Source organism: Phoenix dactylifera, chromosome 8 (genome assembly GCF_009389715.1).
Source record: "Phoenix dactylifera cultivar Barhee BC4 chromosome 8, palm_55x_up_171113_PBpolish2nd_filt_p, whole genome shotgun sequence".
Classification (NCBI taxonomy): Eukaryota; Viridiplantae; Streptophyta; class Magnoliopsida; order Arecales; family Arecaceae; genus Phoenix; species Phoenix dactylifera.
The window spans coordinates 25,614,717-25,637,306 of record NC_052399.1 but is presented as its reverse complement, the minus strand read 5'-3'; the positions used below and the strand labels follow the sequence as shown (position 1 = coordinate 25,637,306).

At 37.2% G+C, this 22,590-nt stretch overlaps 1 protein-coding gene across 1 annotated transcript; it reads left to right on the top strand.

Moving 5' to 3' along the window:
* Positions 1–2,857: 2,857 nt before the first annotated feature.
* Positions 2,858–21,069, top strand: LOC103719257 (N-alpha-acetyltransferase 40). Its single transcript, XM_008808406.3, has 8 exons — positions 2,858–3,235; positions 9,508–9,610; positions 9,991–10,070; positions 10,176–10,505; positions 10,794–10,870; positions 11,010–11,052; positions 11,187–11,255; positions 20,640–21,069. Exons 1-8 carry the CDS (start codon positions 3,182–3,184, stop codon positions 20,658–20,660), a joined length of 777 nt encoding a protein of 258 aa, XP_008806628.1. The 5' UTR covers positions 2,858–3,181; the 3' UTR covers positions 20,661–21,069.
* Positions 21,070–22,590: the final 1,521 nt, after the last annotated feature.

The following is a 22,590-nucleotide window of genomic DNA, read 5'->3' as shown; positions in this document are numbered from 1 at the left end:
ACAGGCCCTAGTACTGGTTTGGCTAACCTTAAGAGAGAACATAACTAGAAGCATGGATAACATAGAGCAAAAATTATACAGTATATATATTCTTCATAGCACATTAAAAGAACATTAATAAAATGCACATACCATGCATGTGAAGTATCTTTCTCTATCTCTAAAATATAAAGTTATGCTAAATAGCCTAAATCCTGCAATCATTTTGGATATCGGCTTGATTCATAATTCCTGTAGGATGATATGTGGGTATTATTTTACTGGGCACTACTTTTACATCACCAAAGTACTGTGAAGGGCAACCAGTCTAACTCAGGCCCAGCATTCTGCAGATAGGCTTGAATTGTCTAAATACTATATCAAGGTACTGTGAAGGCCAATCCTGGATCAAGAAGAGAGTGGATTCCAGCAAATAACAGCAGCAGTAGTAAACCAAGTTATTTTCCAATTTTTCTGATCCTTTGCTCGGCCACTTAAATTAGATGGGCCAAATTGTCAGGAATTCTTGTGGTGCTAAATTTGGACATAATATTTTCATCCTATCATCAATTTTATTTTCAGTATCGTATATATATAACTGTCCAAATTGAGGTCAATAGAGAACCGATCCCATAATTCTGGCTATTGATCTTGGACACATATGAACTTGTTTTTTCATGTTATCTTTCGGTACGTGGCAGAAACCAAGCAAAAAAAGAGTTACAATAAAAGTCCGAGGCTAGGCGCAAACTCAAACAAAAAGCAAACAAGAACATTTTGCAAACTAAGACCGGAGTCAAGTACTTGGGAGACTCTTTATTTTTAATAAAGTTATGAATTTTTATATTAACCTCAATGGAGGCCAAAAAAAAAAAAAAAAAGAGAGTACATTAAACTCGGTTCACTCGAGCGAAAAGAAAAAATAAAAGCGGCGAGGTAAAGGGTTTTTATTCCTCGCTTTCAGAGCCCATGCCGTTGCCGAGGTATCTATTTTTTTGGGTTGAAAATATGCACCTCTTCATGGAGAGCCCCACCCGCCAGGCTGCTGCTGGTGGGTAGGGTCCTCGGACTCAATCTATGACGTCAAGGCCAAGATCCAGGACAAGGAGGGCATCCCACCTGATCAACTTCATTGCCCCTCATCCATGGCTCATTCGTCATTGCTGCCACTGTTGTCGGCCTCAACATCTTTATAGACTTTAGGGTCATCGCCACCTTCACCGACATTGCCATCGTCATCGTCAAGGACGAAGAGGCAAAGAAGAAGGAAGCAAGAGGAGGACCCAACGACCAAGGTGTGGGAACTCATCGGGAATAGAGAAGCACGAAGGATGCTGGAGTTGGGAATGAAGGATTTTATCGGAGCACCATTTGGGGGCCTGGATGTTCGAGCACTTGGGTGACGAAATGAATAGAGCAAAAGGTAGAACATGAAGGTTAGAAACACCCTTATAAAGGAGCGCAGACAATCTTGATTGAAGCGTCGGTCCAGATACCCGAGCAAATCGAGCCACGTGTCACTTAGGGTGCAATGGGGCCGATTCGCCGGATCACCGCATTAATGGCGTTTCGGAGTTGCTATGCAATGATGACGTCTTGGGATGGCCCGGATCCGGCAACGCTTCAAGAAAATCGATCGACACACTTAACGCCTCTAACGAAGGTCTTGCCCTTAATCAAGGTAACTGCTCGATTTCCATCGTCCAAACCAGAATATAGCTTGGCCTCGAAAGTGGGGGACAAGTGATGCAAAAAATATAGAACACCTTGACTTCAAGCCAGATCGACGCCCCTTGACCTCGGACATGAATCGAGGTGAACACGACTTTAGCTCCAACCAAGGAGAACCATCAGCACGCGTCAGCCAGGGCTAACATTCTTAATAACTGACAGCCTTGGCAGTCCGCAATCGTGGTAGCCCCACATTCTGCGTCAGACCTGAGCCGCATCTGCCCACGTGGACTAACTCCCGCACCACGGTTGTATCACTGTCCGCTGTTTGGCATCATTGCACGTCACATCAGCCCAGATAACGACAAGACCGACTCTTCTATCTAAAAGAGGCAACCCAGAGAACTTAAGGTACGCGCATAATAAGCACTCACTATTACTTATAGAGACCACCGTCTATTGAGATCTCTCTTCCATACTATTGCCTTGTTATTTAAACTTAGGCATTGGAGGGTCTTCCGTCGGAAACTCTTCGGTAAGTAAACTTCTTGCAGGTCAGCCAGCGGAGAAGTTCGATGCCCGATGCTTCAACTAGTCTGCTCAGCCCCTCTCTAGCCGACCTCAAAATCGCCTAAGCTGCACTCCCACCTCGGTCCGGATTTGGCGGCAACAACACTATTAATTTTGTATAAATAAGCTTGTACGGATTTTTCATTTTTCTCTTGGTCTTATTATTATTTTGTGTTACTCCTTTGCAGGTTTTTTTTACTTTGCTTTATTGAATTCCACATATTACCATCTAAATTCTAAAATATCACTCACAAAATAAGCCAAACTCCAGGTTAAACTGATGGCTTGCAATGGAAATGAATGAGAAATATATTTATAGGATAAAGAATATTTTTAATTATATTTGTACAAAGTTAAAAACCACAAATATATAAAAAATTTGAGAACTATTATATAATTTTTTTTTAAGAAAATGTGTAACCGTCTGTTAGGATTTTTTTATACGATTAGGTTAAATTTTTTTAGAATATATGAATTAGGCTGCTTTTTTAAATATATAGAAAAAAAATCATAATTTTTTTATTTACAGTCTGATGATTTGAAGATGGGAGCATCTGATTTTTATAGAATTTTCAGTCAAACTCCATAAAAATATTGAAACAAGTTCCGAATGGGGAGAGAGGGGAGCTCTTTTGTCGACTTCCGGAGAAACTGGTCCAAAACCACGCAGCAGCACTCCCGTGGGCGCTGGCGTCAGTATCTCCCGAGACTCGGTGACTATTCGCTGTGGACGGTGGGGGCGTACTTCTCCAGGCCCATTTGCTCCCCTTTTCCCCCCTCCCTCCCCTCCCATTCGCTCGCCTGCGCCCGGATTCCTTTATAAAGCATCGCCGAAAGCTAAGAGGAGAAAGACAGAGAAAGGGAAAGCCAGCGAAGTAGACAGCTCCGAGAGGCCGCCATGGGTTACTCCTCTGGGTGAAGGGCGAGAGAGCCGCGTCTTGGGTTCTTCAAGACCGCGTCGATGGAGCCGAAGCGACTCCAGAGCAGCAAGGAGAAGAAGATCAGAAGAAAGGAGGTTCCTTTCCTTCTTTTTGATCACCCTTTCCCTCTTTCTTTCTAGTTCTTGGTTGCCTTTCGTTGAACACTCTATGCTCTTTATTTCATCCGTATTTGTCTCCTTTTATGCTTCAAAGGTTGGATTTTTATGTAGTTTTTGTGGATTTCGATGCTACCGGCTGACTGGTGTTTGTTAGATGGGCTCTGATCTTATTGATTTTGTTCTCTATTTGTTTATTTGTTTGATCGGTTTGGGTTTTATTGATGCCGCAAAACAGCAGTTGGAAGTTTCGATTTTGAGGTGGTAGTGGGCTTAGTTCTGTTTCTGGATTTGGGGTTTTGAGATTGAAAGCTGATGATTTATATGTATAAGTATGCTTATTGATTCATATAGAATAGTCATTCATAGCATCTAGACCTGGTATATGACTTGGTCTGTAGATATTTATCTTTGGGATTCGTTGATAACGAAACTGTTCACGTTATTTCTCTTTTATTGAGGACAATAAGGAGTCGGATATATTCTATTGAGGATGATGCATGCTTGGAGGAAATAAAGTTTTTCTTTCAACTTGTTGTTGGTGGCAGATAATCTTATTTCGTCAAGTTTGGTGGGAGCTGGTGGGTCAAGTTCTGTGGGTTTTAGGGTCTGATTTCCAATGGATACACATGGATACATGCTAATTACCCTTCACTGATTAAATGTTATTCCTTAAGAGCATTTCACTTTTCTTTTTGATAATGTTTTAGCATTTGTATTCGAATTACTTATTTCTATTATCTTTATGTCAGCTAGTCAAATATAATGGTTCCTATGATCTGATATTGTAGAATTTTCCTTCCCAAGTAGAATGTAATTCTGAAAACTGAATGTGGTTCAGCGCAGGAATATTTGGTATAGCATTATCATAGTAATTTAACTTAGAAGAAATTTCTGCATAAAGCTGCATCAAAGTTGTCAAGGACATGAATGCTTGGGTAGTGGCAAGTGTTAGAAAAAGTTGCTGTGAGAAAATTGAATATCTCATCACTTTGAGCTAACACTAAAATGTTAAACACTAGGTCCCTACCTCTGTATAGACTCCCCGTAATGAACATACTGTTGATGTTTAAGAAACTGTACTGTAGGTGTATGTTCATCAGATGATATATTGTTGATTGAGGAGACAAGAGTTATGTTCAGTTATATAAAATTGGAATTAAAGGGGAAAGATATGAAGGATAAGGACCTAAATATTAATGAATACTGACTAAAAATACGTTTTTAATAAGAGTGTATAGATAATGAGCACCTTAGTCAAATTGATGGCAAGATGTATGGTCCTTTTTTTTGGTTCTGTTGAAAATAAATGAACACATACTTAATAATATTAGGGCTAAGTTGAAAAGGATAAGTGATTCGTAATGTTGGCAATTTAAGAGAAAAAGGGCCATTGCCTAGTTATAGTCCTCACAATCTAGTGTCCTGGGAGGGGTGGATTGGAAACTGGCCTAACCTTTGATATTTTTGCAATAAGTTGCTTCCCCAGGACTCGAGCCTATGCCATCACCCTTGTTAGTCCAAACTTTTACCATAGCATTAAACAATTTAAGAGAAACTCATTTTAAAATGCAAAAGGCCCAAATGTTGTGTATTTTTTGACTATAAATAGAAAATGGGTTCTAGAAAACAAGATGCATTTGGACTTGTGCTTGTTAAAAGTAAGCAAGTTTGGACAAGGAGATGAGATATTACAAGTCACATTGGAGTTGCAAGTACAAGAGTTGAATTGATCTAGAACCAATTTATATGTTATGGACATAGAGATGCTCAAAATTTATGGGCATGAAAATTATAGAAAAGGATCTGGACAACTTTATGGCTATTTGGTTGGGGAATAACTGGTGGTGGTGGTGGCAGCGGTTGGGGTGGGTGGGTCCAAACCCCACTATTACTTCTCAAAACCTGCCAAATGGTCATTTTGGCCAACAGATAGCCTAATTCCCTCCTTGTACTGCATGAGGGGGTATCGCTCTCACTTGGTGGATAAGCTTAACCTTTAGGAGGGGCGACATGGGCTTATTCCCTCCCACATCATGAGTCAATTACTATATTACCCCTCCATTCTTTATGCCAACTCTTTAGCACACAAAAATATGGGAGGGTAATTTTGTCTTTGTGATAAATCATCACAAAGCTTAAAGTGCATTAGATCCACTCTATCCCTTCCCTTATCCCCTCTCATTTATTCCTCCAACCAAAAGTCAAAAGACACTTATCCTGTGGAATTAGCCCATCCCTTCTACAATACCCAGATAACCTTTTCTTATTGCATCCAACTTTATTTCGCAACCAAACACAGCCTATAGTAACACCAAAGATAGACCTTAAAAGGATGACGGGCGAAGGACTTATAAAGGTAAATCAAAATGATAAGAATTTGACACAAGGCTTGGTTGTTGTGGTTATGATTTTGGTTAACTTCTGTTTCCTTGGACAATTTTAAAATGATATTGAAATTTTGATGGATAAAGATTATAACTTAGAGGAAATTAGATGGTACTACGGTAGGATGTTGTTAACTTGTCAGCACATGCAGCATAGGTATGTCTAAATGAAATAATTACAGCAGAATATGCTGAAGTAGATTAATTAGTGCAAGAAATTTGGAGAGGGAGGTACATCAATAGGTGGTAATGTAAATGGCCCCATAGGGCAAAGTAGTAGAGAATGCATGGGTGTAAATCATGGACCAAGATGTTGCAAAATTTATTGGACTTTTCATATGAGCTTCTTGATCGATGATATTTGATGACTAGGATACTATTTTGGCTTACCTAAGGAACAGTGCGCCCATCTTGCATTGGAAAATTGTTCTATGTTATATGTTAAATTATCTTTGCAAGAACTTGCATTAGGCCTGTTATCATGTCTTTTAGCATTATAATATAACTATCAGACATTATCTCATTTGGTATTCTAACATTATTGAACTTTTATTAGTAAAAAAGTACTATTTAAAAATTTACCCAAGTTATTTATCCCAATTGTCTCTTTCTCTATTCTTCTATTTTCTTTTTTCAATTATGAAGCCTTGTTTCCTTCACTCATTCCTTCTCCAATTTTTCGCTTGAAATTGTAAACAAATTGGGAAATAATTATGAGGGAGTTATAAGGGTGCATCCTTTCCTCATTGTCCTTGTTTTGGGTCTTCTTTGATATCTCAATGAATTAGGTGGAGCTTCATCCTTCCCATTTTTGTTAAAAATATGGACAAGGTCCACGGTATTGGAACCTGGCACCCATGCTGGTAGGCCGGTGGTACGGTATGATACAATACCGTGCCATGTCGTTTTGGTGCGTATCGACAAAGAAAAACCTGAGAGGGAGGTAGGGGAGAGAGAGAGAGAGAGGGAGGAACCATGCCGGTTTCTTGATTTGAGGGGCAGAACCATGCTCGTCTGCCCTCAATATGGCTCGGTAAGCCTCGAACCAGGTGGTTTGGGGTGATATGGCGATCCTTATGGAGAACTGATTGACTGAAGGCTCATTAACATCTATTTCACATGCGGACATAATTAAAACAGAATCATGCAGCACATGAAATGAAGACCATTGTTCATTATCCGTTGTTGCTTGACCTGATTCAAGTCATATTTCATGTTGATTTGATGTCATTGTCATCCACCATTTTAAGCTTCTCTTCATCTGTATAGTTTTGCCAAACTTTAAGCATTGCAAGATAGATAAAAGCCTTAATCACCAAATGCAGATGATGTGGTTTGATCAGATATCAAAGTACAAAGATAGAACCCTTTGTGCACCTTAAGTCCTCCTAAGGATAAGCTACCCCTGAAGCTATGGTGGTATACTGCTGTTTGAATTAACAATCTGTATCAAGGAGCACATCAACAAAAGCTTCCAATTCAAGTAAATATTAATGGTTTGCCATTTTTTATTTATGACTTATAAGCGGTAAAATTGCTAGTTTTTGAAAAACAGGAATTGTTAGCAAGACAAACACTATGGAGATGTTCTTTATCAAGTAGAACATAGACAAAAGCTTCAAAGTTCAATGTAAATCTTAATGGTTTCTCATTATTCTTCATGTATAATTTCTTTAGCTATTAGGGTATGTGATGAATTTGAGATGCAAGAATCATTGGGAAGACAGACACTATAAAATGAGTATGTGAGTGGGTATCGTTAATGCAAAGTGAAATAAGTTGGAGTATAATATGAGAAAAGATACGAGAAAAGAAGGGGGAAAACTAGGATCTAGGTGGTTGAATGGGCAAAAATGAAGGGTAATACCTAAATCATTAACCAGAATGCATTCTTTAAATTGAAAAAACATAGAGAAGTGAGTCAAAAGATCTCCACTAAAACAACTCACTAGAATGATTTTGTCATTTATAAAAAATAGAGAATGGAATAGTAGCAGAAGTAGATAAGTAGGACACGGTGGTGTGGGGACTTGGGCAAGCGAGTGTTTAGTCCCATATTTGTTATGTGTTGAGAAGTTCTTAGGTACTTAATCAGGGACAAAGTACTAATACTTTCTCGCTAGCCTTTTTGGATGAGATCCTGGATCATAAATAGTATTATAGTGAACCTGGTCCATGACCTGTGCGGACTGTAGACTTGGGGATGCTATAGCACGGACCTATTTGGGATTGATCATGGGTCATCATATGATTGTGATTAGATTAATGTGATTTGACCCTTAGCCTGGTGAGAACACCAGGACTTAACAGGAAAAGTATGTGAGGACTTGTGCAGGCGCATATTTAGTTCGACGTTGATCATATGCTGGAAAGATCTTGGATACCTATATAGGGCTAAGGAACCCAAATAATATCTTCCAGCTAGTTTTTTGATGAGGTCTTGGGTCGTTATAGTTGGTTAGTAGTAGCAATAGTACAATAAGCTTAATATGACTTTTCATGCTAAATACAATGCAGATTATCCCTCCTCTTATTAGAAAAATCTAGATGAATGATTGGAGCACTACCCATTATTTCATTTAATTAACAGAAGAAATACCCATGTCAAACACTTGAGAAACAACTTTCGAGGGTTTGAACCAGGGTATGCCATACTGGTACGGTCGGTACGAACCGGTCTAGGCAGGGACCGATACCGAATCAGCGTGGGATCCGGTATCGAAAGTTTTTCATTAAAAAATCGGTCGGTACGACTGCCGTACCGGTACGGGACCGGTATGGACCGGTTCAGGCCGCCACCGGTACGCCGACTGGTACCAGTATGGCGGACCTTGGTTTGAATATTGAACCTCCTCCTAATAGAAGAGTAATGCAACCTCTTGGCGACAGTCCTATTTGCAGAAGAATCTAGAAAATTCAGATCTTTCAAGCATAGTTAACTAGAGCGTTTATTTTTGCACTAGTTTCCTGCTTTTTTGACAACTTCCAAAAGAACTATAGGCGATTTTTTTAAGATTGTACATCGATCACATCTGTCAGATGATCTATTAGCTGCAATAAATTGGTTGCATAAACTGTAATTCAGTTAGCCATGGCAATGCGATTGTCAAGAATCTAAACTACATTCTCCAAGTGGTTTTCTTCTAATAATGTGAAACAAACCTTTCTATCTGACCCATCACATACACCCAAGCATATGGATTTCTGGCAGCTAAAATTAATGGTAACTGGAAAATAATATTGATCTTACATGATGGCTTTTATGGTTACTTTCAGTTAAGGATGGAAGGAAGAAACACCAAATACAACCATAAAATATGCCTTGTCTCATCACGAACTTTCTTCCTGAGACATGTATGTGACTTTTGTGACTTTAGAATGTGTCCTAGGAGACAGTAGTCTCGAAGAATGGTACTGTGCGGCAACTGTTTTCTAGTTTGAGGATTCATTTGCTGAATGATGTGAAAGGATACATAGGAAAGAGAGTAGGTTGAAAGAGGAAATAGGTGTAAGAGCACATGTCGGGGCTTCTTGACAACTGTGGGTCTAGGCTAAGGATATAATATGAAAGGGGTAAGATTGTTAAGAGCACTGGGAAAGGTGAGGCACATGGATTTATTGGAACCTTGCTTCAGCTTCACATATGTGACTATAAAGGAATATGCAAGAGGTTAAAATTAATGCGTTTTGGCTGTGGTTGTTCTGCAGTATTACTGTTTAATATAGCATTTTTTGCCATATTACTTCAGTTATATAATGCTATGCTTAATGATTTTTACTGCACCCAGTGAGTTACATGATTGTGCTTGAGAAATATGTCAGCATGTGTTAATGCTAAAATTGATACAGATTGTGTTTGAATAGGTGTTGGAGAAGAAAAAGGCAATTGACGAAATTATAAAAAAGGCGTCATCAGTAAAGGATCATCTAGCTTCCTTCCCACCCTTCTGTCATTATGACAGAAATGGTAAATGATAGAACCAGACTTTGGTCTTTCTAAAAGCAAAGTTGTATCTCGATTCTTTTATTGAAGTGCACCATGTCAGCAGAGTTTGAATTTTTGTTGTCTTAATTCATAAATTCTTTATACTGCATTAAGAATTTGATCATTTTAGAGAAAAATGCAGTTGCCTAATTTCAAAATCAAATATTTCATGGAATATCTGAAGTTAAAATTCGTAGATAAATTGTTTCTTCGATGTCTATTTTAACCTATGTTGCTAAACTTTTTGCTTCATTTCTTCATTTCTTCTTTCTTGTTCTTATTTTAATATATATATTCCTTTACATTGATCCCTGTTTGTTCATTAAGTAGTGGTGTATTGTACATGACTTTCTCATGACCAGGTCTTTCAGTCTACCTGGAGTCAGGATCTGGAGACCAACTTTCCTCTCCAATAAAGAAATACATTCAAAATCTTCTTAAGGTAAAAAAGACTGCCCCCAATATCTAATTTTTTCCAGTCCAGAAAATAAATTTAGTTTGTTTTCTGTAGCAGAAAAATGTGAAGTTAATAAATCAAAATGTCTAGGTCAATATGGAGGGGCCATATGGTTCAGAATGGCCTATGGAAGAGAAAGTGAAGCGGAGGGAAATGGTTGCGCCAGAAGCACGGTATATATTTGTACGAGAATCACCAAATGCAACTCTTGATGGGAAATCTTTAAGGGCAGATGAAAAAATGACTTCTGCTGGTTGGATGGGTGATGGAGATCGTCTTGTGGGTTTTGTGCATTACCGATTTATTGTTGAGGAAGACATACCTGTTATTTATGTGTATGAGCTACAGCTGGAGTCTTGTGCACAAGGGAAGGGATTAGGGAAGTTTTTAATGCAACTAATTGAGCTTATTGCTCACAAGGTATTGACTTTTTTAATCAAGTTGCTGATATTTTCTAACTTCAAGTATTTTTAGTTTTACTGTTCATGATATCTGCCTCAATACCTTATTTTTGTGTTCTTTATGGTCAATTTTTCTATCACCTGCATGCTAATCACCATGCTTTTTGTTATATTATCTTATTTCTTGCCTGTATTCCATTGTTGGCTGATTATTAAAGTTATGTTTGAATAGTGAATATCTTAAGGTATAAATGCCTTCTATCAGGATTGAGCAGGCATTAAATGTAGCATCTTACATGATCTGCAGAATCACATGGGAGCTGTGATGCTGACAGTACAGAAAGCTAATGTACTGGCCATGAATTTCTATACTAGTAAACTAAGGTAAACTACTTCTTAAGTAATTTTCATGACAATCAGAAAAGGACCCCCTTTAATTGTAGTAATTTACAAAAACTGTTTATCATCATGCAACCCATCTGCTTGAAACTAACCAAGAGTTATCATTTTTTTATCATTACAGATACATAATTTCAACAATTTCACCTTCACGAGTGGATCCACTGGTATGCAGAGCTTAACTATCAGACTAACCTTTTTTTTTTTGCGCTTGTGTGTGAGAGAGAAATAACTATTAGAAGTTTGAGAATTATTGCTCTTGTTCCTTACTTTGTTCTCTCTCTTTCTCTCTCTTAAACAGATAGGTGCTGAGAAAAACTATGAGATACTGTGCAAAACATTCGATGCTGAGGCCAAAGCCAAATTGGAGGTATGCTACATATTTTGTATGGAAGTTGTTTAAATCCTTATTTTAAATTTTTAGATCTCATTTGTTTTATATTTGAAATAATAAATCTGGTGACTTGTCTGATGTGCATGTACATAAACAATGCTGCACATAATGAATTAGGAAAAGCTTGCAATAATACAAGGGGTTGCTATTGTTAGGAATTAATGGTAAACATTCATTTTTGTAAAATGAGCTACAAATATATAAGACAAGGCTTGGTTGTTATGGTTTTGATTGTGTTCAAATGGACATCAAGGTGTAGGAGTTTTTATATTGTAAATGGCACCGGACTTTAAATCTTAAAAATATCTCAATGGTGAGCTTTGGTGCTTCTAATGTTGGTTATGAGAGTTGTCAAAATTCACATTTTTCCTGTGAGAATGTTGCATGATTGTGTCTTTCAAAATGACGTCGACATTTGCTTTCTGCAGTTATCTCTTAAGTACATTTTGAAGAAATTTCTGATATATTTTGGCCAGAAGCTTGATCATATTTTCATGGAACCTTTATCATGCAACACACTGAGTGGGTCACGCTTTTTCAGCAGTAAAAACTAACAGCAAAACTAAAGGCAGGATTTCACAATAGGAAGATTTATGTGTTGAGGTCTTGGGAATTTGACTTCATGATGCCATATTTTCACTGGAGGAACAATACACTACTTGTCCATATTTTATTCTTATTTTAGAGTTTATATCTTATTTTTCTTTTGTTTGAAATGCCTATCTCACTGGTCCCCTCATTCTCTCTAAGCATTAAGCTACATAGTGAGGTTCTAGGTTAGCATGTTTGAATAGAAATATTGTGGCCAAGTTACATAATAAATGTTTAAAAATATGAAGGTTCTGTGGTGAGCTTTTAGGGTCACTTAGATAATACCAACCTGCATACTCCCACTTCCATTTCTTGAATTCCTTGGGATGATGTAAGCATGGCCATTCTATTATGTTTTCTAGGACTGCTAAGATTTTGAATATACGTTTGGTTATGAAAAGTTGAAAATAACTTAAATTAGCCCATGTTAGTGTAAGAGGATCTCTTTCTTTAGAAAGCTATAAGTGTACATGACTACATGGCATGTAGTCAAAACGAGAGAGAGGGGAAGAGAGAAAAATGTGGGGCAAGAAGAGAGAGAAGAGATAGATCGGGAGGTAAAGGAGAGCAAGAGAGTTTGGGAGGGAGATGAGAGAGAGATTGGGAGGGAGAGTGAGCAAAGAGAGATTGAGACGGAAAGAGGATATCAAAAAAGAGAGCGGAGAGAGATTGATTGGGAGAGAGCTAGGGAGAGAGAGGAGACGGGGAGAGGGATTGGGCAGGAGAGAAAGGAGATAGTGAAGAGAGAGATTGGGAGGGAGAGGAAAGAAGGGAGAAAGCAGAGAGGGAAGACCGGAGAGGAGAATGAGTGGGGCAAGGGGGCCTATTCTTAGGCTTGGACCGAGTCCATTGTCGAGCTTAGGCTTTGGGCTGGGCCTGGACCGGGCCGAAGCTAGACCCTTGCCCAACCTAGAACTTTTTTGGGCTTGGTTTTCAGGCCCAAGTCCGATCTGATTCTTCTCGTGCCAAAGGACCACAGCCCAACGCGAAGCTAACCCAGCTCGATCCCATTTCTAGTCCTAGTTGAGTCAACGACTATTCTTGACATGGAGTAGTACATTCATAGGTGTTTAACGGGATGGATGCCAGCTTCAAAGAAATATGTCTCAGATAAATATTCTGTGATGCATTGGGAGTCAGTAAGTGTATTGAGTTTAATGGATGTTGCCTTGACCCTTTGGTTGAGCCTTATACAAGATATCAATATGACACTTGCGGTCAGGGTTCATAAGAAAAAAATTCTTAAAAAAGGGAAAGACTCAATATTTAACACATACACCCCTGAATTCAGTAGGCATACATGAGATCATGTAGCATTGGGAGTTGATGAAAGTCTAATGCTTTTATCATAGTGAATAATTTAATTATATCAATGATACAAAACTTAGGAAGTGTCTATTTTGCTGGTCTTTGTCATGGTTGACTATTTTCTAAATTTTAAGGAGATATTTTTTGCATCTAAAAGCCACTTTGATGGGGAATTCATAGAGTGAAGTTAGCTTTGGAATCATAATTAGTGGTTTGATGGCTGGACATTCAATAGGGTCATGAGGTTCCCATTTTCGTTATCTAGTTCTAGTTCATGAATAGGATTACCATGACTGGTTGTTTGTGTTTTTAAGGCAAGTTGGTTAGAGCCTTGAAGACCTAAGTCAACAACACATGCAAGCCTACTCAGTATAAGCATGTTCTTTTCAACTTGGATCATAATCATAATCATCTATCCTTTTTCCAACTATATGAGGTCAGCTTCATGAATTCTCATTAACTAAGTATTCCCATCTATGGCAACCTCTGATTTTATTTCAAGTTTCTCTATATCCTTCCTCACATTCATGTTAATTTAGGCCTTCCTATTCTTTTTTTCGACCTTCAGCACAAACTAAAGTATCTCTTTTTATAGGAGCCTTCTCAAATTTTTCTTGTACATGTCCATACCTTCTTAATCAATTTTTCATTACTTTGTCTTTAATTTGTGCAACTTCTACGACTCCTCTAATATATTCATTTCGTACTCTATCCGTCCTAGTTTTACCGTACATCCATCTTAACTTTCTCATTTCTTTCACATTTAATTTGTTTTTATGTATTTTTCTTTATTATTAGCACTGAGCCATACAACATTGCAGGATGTACTATTATTTTATAATTTTTTTTCTTAAGTCTCCAAGGTATGTGCCTATTGTATAATATTCTAGATACCATAGTTTCAAATCCTGGTAGTCCTGCACGATGTCGGGATGGGTTGTCCAAAATGTCAGGATGGGACCATCCTACCATCATCCTAGCATCCTAATCAATGCATCTTGGGACATTCCATGTCTAAAGTGTTGGGACGGGACGAGACTATCGTGCCTTCATCCTGTCATCTTAATCGGGGCGTTTAGGGATATTCCATATTCTAAGTGTGAGGGCCCGTTCCATTGACTGGCCCGCACATGAAATGGGCCGCAAGCCCATGTGAGCAAGGGCTCACACGGCCCGTGCATGGGCGAGAGAGAAGTCGGACTCCGAACAGGAGTCCTCTTCCCCGATTCTGTCAAGAGGAGATGGAAGGAGTCCCAATCCTTCCACGTTTAAGCCGGGCTCCTATTAAAGAGAGCCCCCACCCCCATCGAGTGCCACTGCTCCTCTTTCCTTTTCTTTTCTCCCTTCAATGTCACAACATCTTGTCACTGTGCTCGCTGGAAAACAGGGCTGCCGGATGTCGCTAGAGTTGAGGTAAGGCCCTAGACTTCTCCTTTCCTTCCTATTCTTCCCATGACTAGAAATCGCGACTGTCGGCCGAGAAATCGGTCAGAAATCGACCGACAAAAAAAGATCCTATTTTTTCTCCCTATTTTGGCTGAGTTTTTCTTCATCTTTCTGGCCACCAGTGCTGCCGCCTCTTGGCGCCAGACCTCCGGTTGGGTCCCACGGCCTTAGGCCCTGTTTGGGGGAGTTTTTGGAGGGCCAAAAAGCACTTTTTGGCCCTCCAAAAGTACTTTTAGATAAAAAATGGTGTTTGGTAAAATTTTTGGAAAGTTGTTTCAGCTTTTGCGGGAAGCTGAAAACAACTTTTGGGGAGAAGCTCCAATTTGGAGCTTTCCGAAAATGCTGTTTTCAGCTTTGTCGGGAAGCTGTTTTTTGGACGACAATACCCTCATTTAAATCTCACTTTTTCTCCCAAAATCCTCATCCCACCTCTTACTCTCTCAACCATCCTCTCCCTCTCCCTCTCTATCTTCTTTTTCCTCTCAACGCCGCCGTCTCTGTTCCTTCTTTTTTTTCTTTTTTTTCTTTTTTTTGTTTTGGGAGCTCGTGGCTGCCACGGTGGCAGCCACCATGCCGGCCACCACCCATGGCCGGCGATCCTTCTATATTTCAATAAAATAAAATAATAAATAAATAACTAAATAACTAAATAAAATAAATATAAAAAAATAATGAGTGAGTGGCACATAATCTGATCTAAATAAATAAATAAATAAATAAAAATATTAGTAATTATTTAACCAATTTTATCACCTAGCTAGAAAATTTGTTAGAAAGATAAATGGTCATTAGAAGGATGAAAAATTTATTTACACTAATAATTATAATATTTTATATATTTATTATTGTATTATACTATAAATATAATATTATATTACATTATATCATAACACATTGATATGTTATGTTAAATAATTTAATATTATATTAAATTATTATTCTATAATACATAATGTTATAGTACTATATTATAATAATATTATATTACATTACATTAATATTATATTATATCATATATTTATGTATTAATACGTATTATATTTTATTATGCTCTGTTGTATAATACTGGTAATGTCCTTTACGGTCATTTTGTCACACAAAAGTACTTTCTCAGTTTGTTTACTAAATACATGTTAAAGTGCCACAACACTTTAGAAATGTAGTTACCAAACAGCAAACAGCTTTTTATAAACGCTCTGCTTCAGACAGCTCTACTTCCAACAGCTCTATTTCGAAAAGCTCTACTACTAACAGCTCCCCCAAACAGGGCCTTACTCTCTTCCACGACGGAGTTGTGGCCACCGGTGAGCGGCCAATGACAGAAAATCAAGGAAAAGGTCCGATTCTCCTGTTTTTTGGGCCTATTCCTTGAATTTTCTCGCCAATCGGCCACCGCCGTCGGCCGTCACCACCGCCGGCTGCCCTGATCACAGCCACCAGCCACCCCTCTTCCTCTATTTTACCAAGAAAGAAAGAGAGAAAGAAGAGAAGAAAAAGAGGAGAGAGCTATCCCTCTCTTGTTTCTCTTATTTTTTCTTTCTTCTCTCATATTTCTCTCTCTAGAAGATCTATGGTATTCAGTATCGGATCCTGTTGACCTGATCTCTGCCTACTGGACCGATCACCCTCGCCTTATTGAATCTCTTTGAAACCTTCATTGATAAACCATGTTGATTAATCTTGGCCCTGATCGAGTCTATGCCTATGATTTATTGATCGAATTGCTTAGGCCTGACTCATCCGGAATTGTTGAATGCTATCATCCGGCTAATTGTCCTTATTTTTTATTATTTTAATTCGATGAAAACCGTTATACATAAATTAATTTCGCTTTTAATATTTTTAATAGGGTTAACTGAATTACCTACTAAAGTTTGACATTCTAAGACAAAAGAGGTAAATAAATTTTATACTCCTTACTAGTTTTCGAACTTGTAATCCTAACACTCCTTTTAGTTTTTAAATTTTCACTTATTTTTTGATATTATGAAAATATGAAAATAGTATTAAATGTTGATGATATCATGTTATCTTCAAATCGAGGATCAAACATACGATATTATGAAACTCATAATTTACTGCGAAATAATGGTTTCATGATTGTTGTACCGTTAAGCACTATTTATGAACTATGAACTCCATATTTATAAAATATGTATTTTTGTTATGAAAAGAATAATTTCATGATTATTCTACTGTTAAATGCTTATTTATGGGCAATGAACTTAATAAAACCATTTAGTGTTTTATTCATGTATGATTCAAGAAAATATGATTCAAAAAATATGATTTAACAAAAGATGTTTTAATGACTATGACAAAAAAGCTCTCAGATAGTTATGTATGGTCATTGAAAGTGGGGTAGATCGACATCCAGTTCATACGACCCTTCCAGTGGATAATAGTAGTTGGCATACGACCCTACCGGCGGGTAATAGTAGTTGGCATATGACCCTGCCAGCAGGTAATAGTAGTTGGCATATAACCCTGCCCGCGGATAGTAGTAGTTGGCATACAACCCTACCAACGGATAATAGTAGTTGGTGTTTGTCGATTACGACCCTGTTATGGACATAATAGTGACCTTAGCATTTAGTCTAAGAGAAGTAACTTCAGATCCACCCAAAGACATCCCCTGAACCCTACCATACTACCTTCTACTTCATCTGGCTGTTTATCTTACCTATGATTCACAAGTGCTGCTAGAAGGATGCTGGTGGCTGCCTTTTGACGCAAGTTGATCAAAATCATCCGGTTAAGCTCAAGTTGCTTAAGTGTCAATGTAGTACTTAATTGCTTATTTGGTACCTTCTTAAATGTTGATTGCTTGCTAAGTATGGTTGGAAATTTATATCTACTTAAATAGTCGTCTAATATGCTTTACTAGTTAAACGATTACCTAGCATTCATTTTTTTTAAAATTTTCTTGTACAATGTTTATATTTGACTATTACCTTAATGATTGAAATAAAACATGCTATATACTTATAAAATGATCTCACATTAAAGGAGCCATTTTTCAATTACTAATTTCCCTTTTGATGTGCCAGATAAGGCTAATACATGTTTTGTTTTAGTACACTTGAGTATGCTAAGATGAGAGAAAAGTGTTCTTTTGCTTTATTTGCACCCAACCTTAACATTTAATCTTATAGTAAGCGAGAAAGTGCGTTGACCACATCGATGAAGTAATTTTTCATTTTTCTTTCACTTGCTCAAAATCTCTCGGACTCTCAGATTTTGATTACAATCTCTAGATGTTATCTTCTATTCTTTTGTTGGTTAACCATTACAATAAAAAAAGTCCTTTTTTTTCTCGTACTGCTCTTTTTCTTTTGCTTATGACCATCAGCACTATTTTTGTGTTTTGTACCTACCACTTTTATCCTTGATTATTCTACTCTAGATAATAAGATTATACCCACATTGATCAACATTTTTTTTTTTCCAACTAGGTTAGACATTGTGTTTAATAATATATAACTTCAAATGCCACTTATAAGTTTTTTTTTATAATGAGAATCTAATATTTGTTATAATCTTTTACCACTTATGTATTAAATTATTTCATTTAGATAGATATGGCTGTTTAGACTCTTATGTACGAATAGCATTTTTTAACTGTTTAAACTTGTATCTATTTAATAAATTTTATGGCAACTATGCCTAGTATATGAGAGGGGTGATGCAATAAAGAAGAATGATGTACAAAAGATTTAGAGCATGGGAAGGTGCACATAACTTTGAAGGAAATTATTATTTTATTTGAAAGAATTAAGATGATGATTTAACATGATAAGTGAAGGGTGATTTGATTGCCAGAACTAGTCTTCGAAGTTCAACACACAAATTGAAGGGAAAATAGATTGAAGATTACTTCACTCTGTGAAGGAAGTTCTCTCTGAAATTCTATTAATATGTAAAACTCAACCACCCATCCATAAAATGCTTTAGAAGCATATATAGGACCCATCCCCTTAGTCAGGCATAAAACTCATTACAAAAGTCATACTAGAAATAAGACTTAATAGTAAGGAAACATACTATATTTATTCAACTACAAATTTAGAAATTACGTGAAAAATTGGTAATGTCTCTAATGGAGAAAACTTGAAATAAAATCAAATATTTGCTTGTCGAATTCTTCACCTATGAATCAGCTTGGTCTTGCGAAGCTTGGCATGGTTTGGCTGGTCATGGTACCTGCCCCCATATTACATGATCTACTATGCAGAACTTTACAGAGATGAGAATTTTTTTCTACACATTGGTCTTGCTTTTATCGTGGAGAAGAGTCATAAATATATGATAGGCAAATTGTTGTTATCCATCTTTGTCCAAGTAAGCATTGCATTAATAAACTATTCTTTACTATGGCAATAGCTTTCTCTTCTGCCTTCATGCTTACTAGTTTGTTACTACCTTTTTTTTTGGTTTTTTTAATTTGGTTTGAGATCCGGCTCATTGCATCTGCAAGCTTCTAGTTTTAAATATTTTTTAGGATGACAATGTACTTTATTGATGACTTTTGAAACAATTACATGGTTTTTGTAGGCTCTCAGATCCATAAGCATTGGAACAATTTTAATGTGTTTAAGCAAAACTTTAAATGGTTTAGATAATATTACTTTTAAATAAAATTGGCCACTTTCTGCAATGTGATAGAAATGTAGTGAACAGTAAATATAAGGGTGGTGAATATGTCCTGATTGCTAAGTTGCTAAATGCATCTCACATGCTGAAAATGTGCGTAATTGAGGTCTTTTAACTGAAATTTTAGGTACAGGTGGAAACTTAATGACCGGCTTTAAGCAGGTCAGCCGTGGGCTAAGATGCCTTGAGTCAGTAGATTATGATGCATTTGTTATGTTCACAAGGTATAGAAACCTGACATCATAGTTTGTAAGTACCAACAAGATAAAAGCTGTAATTCCTGTGGTGAATGGTGCTTCAAATTTCTTTTCTAATGGAAATCTAGAGCTACACATGCCTAAAATCATCTCACTTGTAAAAAAAGCAAAATGCCCTAGGTTACTTTATGTGAATTGTATTTTGTTTTAGGCTCTACTAATTTAGGTATTTGATCATTACTTTGATAAAGAGGCCAAGATTATAAGAAGGCCTGAAACTCTCAGGTTACTTCTTTTTATTTCCTAAATATCGTATGAAAAATATCTTTCTACTCTTTTTTATTTATTGGTGCTTGGGTTTGCATTTTCCCTCTTAAAACCTTTTCATACAGCACATTGGTGGTGGTGGACCTGATCTTTTCGCTGTTAATATTTGTACTGAACTTATGGCCTTTAAGGAGATGAAATGATCATTTCTGCTTTAGGGTGTCTTTAGTTTGTTCAAGGTTTTTTTATTATTACCATTTCTTTTACAGCAATAAGACCCTCAATGTTGTATAGCTCAGGATTGGAAAGACTTGGAATAACATCATGGGCAATCCTTGAGAGGGATTATTGGTGGATGAGGACCTTATAAAGTCCTATCCAAACAGGGCCTTAGAAGATTAAATGGCTGTTGGTCTAAACGAGTTCCAATGAAAAGGTTTTTTACTTTGCAGCCATTTAAAAGGATTTTTTTTGGTAGTCATGACCATAATTATTAAAGAGCATGCCTTATCAAAGTATTTCTGGAAGGATGTTTTTGACAGCTTACTTTCAGATGGATGCTGCAGCCAATATCACTTTGGCTGCTAAAGGGTAATGGAAGAGTTCACCTTTCAACAAATGTAGGCATCTCCATTTAAACCCACTCTTGAATCTTCCACTGCCACTCATTTCAGTGGATGGCTGTATCCATTACAAATCATTTCAAGAAGTGTATAAATTTAAGAACTCCTAACATTTGGAGGAAGCATAGATATTCTGCTTGTACTTCTCGGTATGGAAATTATGTTTTAATTAAGATCTGATCTAATCTTATGGTATGTTCAATGATTTTTTTATTTAAGCTTATTGCTTGATTGAAATATATCAATTAGCTAATATATCATTGGTAACACTGCAGGAAAGCGAGATGACGGGATGAATGAAGTTCTGCTTATCTGTTTTAAAGGAGGCGGAACAACATCAGATTTATTACTAGAAGATGGGAGAGACACAATGGTCAAAGATATCAATACAACTGCTTTTTGCATCTTATTCTTTCTTACTCGGGCTAAATTTTGATTCCAAGGTCATGGCCCAATAACATAGTAGAAAGTAGTCATCTTTATCCAAGCTAATGTTACTCTATGTAGTCCCAATGAAAAAGAAGAAAAATAGATGGTTGAATATGCATTAAGATGGGAGAGGACTTATGAGCAATCTAGTTTATGTGCCCATGCTTTCTGGGTGCATGATTTTAAATCATTCTTGACACCTTTTGTTTCACGAGAACTTACAAGTGTCTTCATAAAATATAAATTCACTTACAGAGGATCTTGCAGACTGCTTAATTGCTTGCTCAAAAGTAATCATATTCGAGGATTGTGAAAAGCTACAGTGTGATGCTTGTTCAGGCATTCTTTGATGATTTCTGGATCTAATTCTACACTCTGTGAAGCCAGTGGTATGGTAGCTGCTTTAGATTACCTGTTAATAGGTTATTGTTTGGATGAGTGTTACCCTATGACTTAATCATTTGGTAGAGTTATTATCAGATGGTCTTGTTGCATTGGAAACTCAGGGTGTAGCCCACCTGAGATAATTCCAGGATTGAAGCCTGGCCTTCTACAAAGTAGAAGGGATGGGAAAGCATATCCAGTTCCTTCTCATAGAGAAGATGAAATGAAGAACAGGTTCTAGGAGCAAGAAACCGGAAAAAGTTCAACCAGCTAGATACCATAAAATCAGCAAAGCAACAACGTAGCTAGCGAAGAAGCCTATGCCCTAGAGTCAAAACCCAAGAGGATCTAGCCTGGTTAAGAGGTGGTTATCAAACTAATGCATTATTTTAAGCACCAGAACTATGGAAAGCTTATCAGCTTTTCAGGATAATTAAACTTGCATTTGAGGTAGATGATACTTTCAGTTCCTTTTAACTAGGATACAGTTTGGGCAAATTGAACCTTAGCCCAGTGGTCAGCACCCTTTCTCTTTGCAGTTTCCGGTTCCAAGATCTATTTCGATAATCCAACAAGATTGAGCTGAAGTTCTTGTTGAATTTATGGATTGAGCAGCCTATTTGAGCATAGTGCATATCGATCGGACACTTAGAACTCATTTGGTGTGCAGAAAAAGGAGAAAAATTGTGGTCAGCGATAAAACAAAAAAATGGCTCTTATTTGGTCGGAGTTTTTTCAGATAAAAGAGATAGGAAAGTAGCATTCTCATGCGACTAAGATTTTGATACTTCATGGGAAAGAAAAACTCATGGAGGATATGAAAAAGCTACTTTCTCACTGGTTGTGGGGTCTCTTTTTTTCTAAAAGTATTCTTAAGCTATAAAAATTAATGGACAAGGTCTTTTCCTATATTAAGGGTGCAATAGGTATTTCATAGAATTTTTTTAGAAAAATATACTCAATCAAATATATGCTACTATGAAAAGTGCCACTTTTTCATGATCAACCAAATATGCTAAAATTATTTTTCTAGGCATCATAGTTTTAGGAATTATCTTTATTCAAGTGAGAAAATTTTTTTTTTGCAAACCAAATGAGTTCTTAGAGCCCGAATCCCATAGAAAGATTAAAGGATCTTTATGGGTCTACTTTTCAACAGACTTACAAACTAGGATTTAGGTTGGGACTTCGACGGCCCTTAGAAGGTGTATGCAGGTCCACCGACTCGATTCCTGTATTGCGCGACAAGAAAAAAAAGCAGATCATGTGGGTGGCCGTGCTGCTTAAATTGTTTTGCTTGGTAAAATTGGCATGGCAGCAAAATGGGCATGATACAAAGTTAAATAAGACATGAAAAAACGGATGATGTGTGTGGTGATGTTGAGGACTGATACAGTGAATTGGTGTACAATA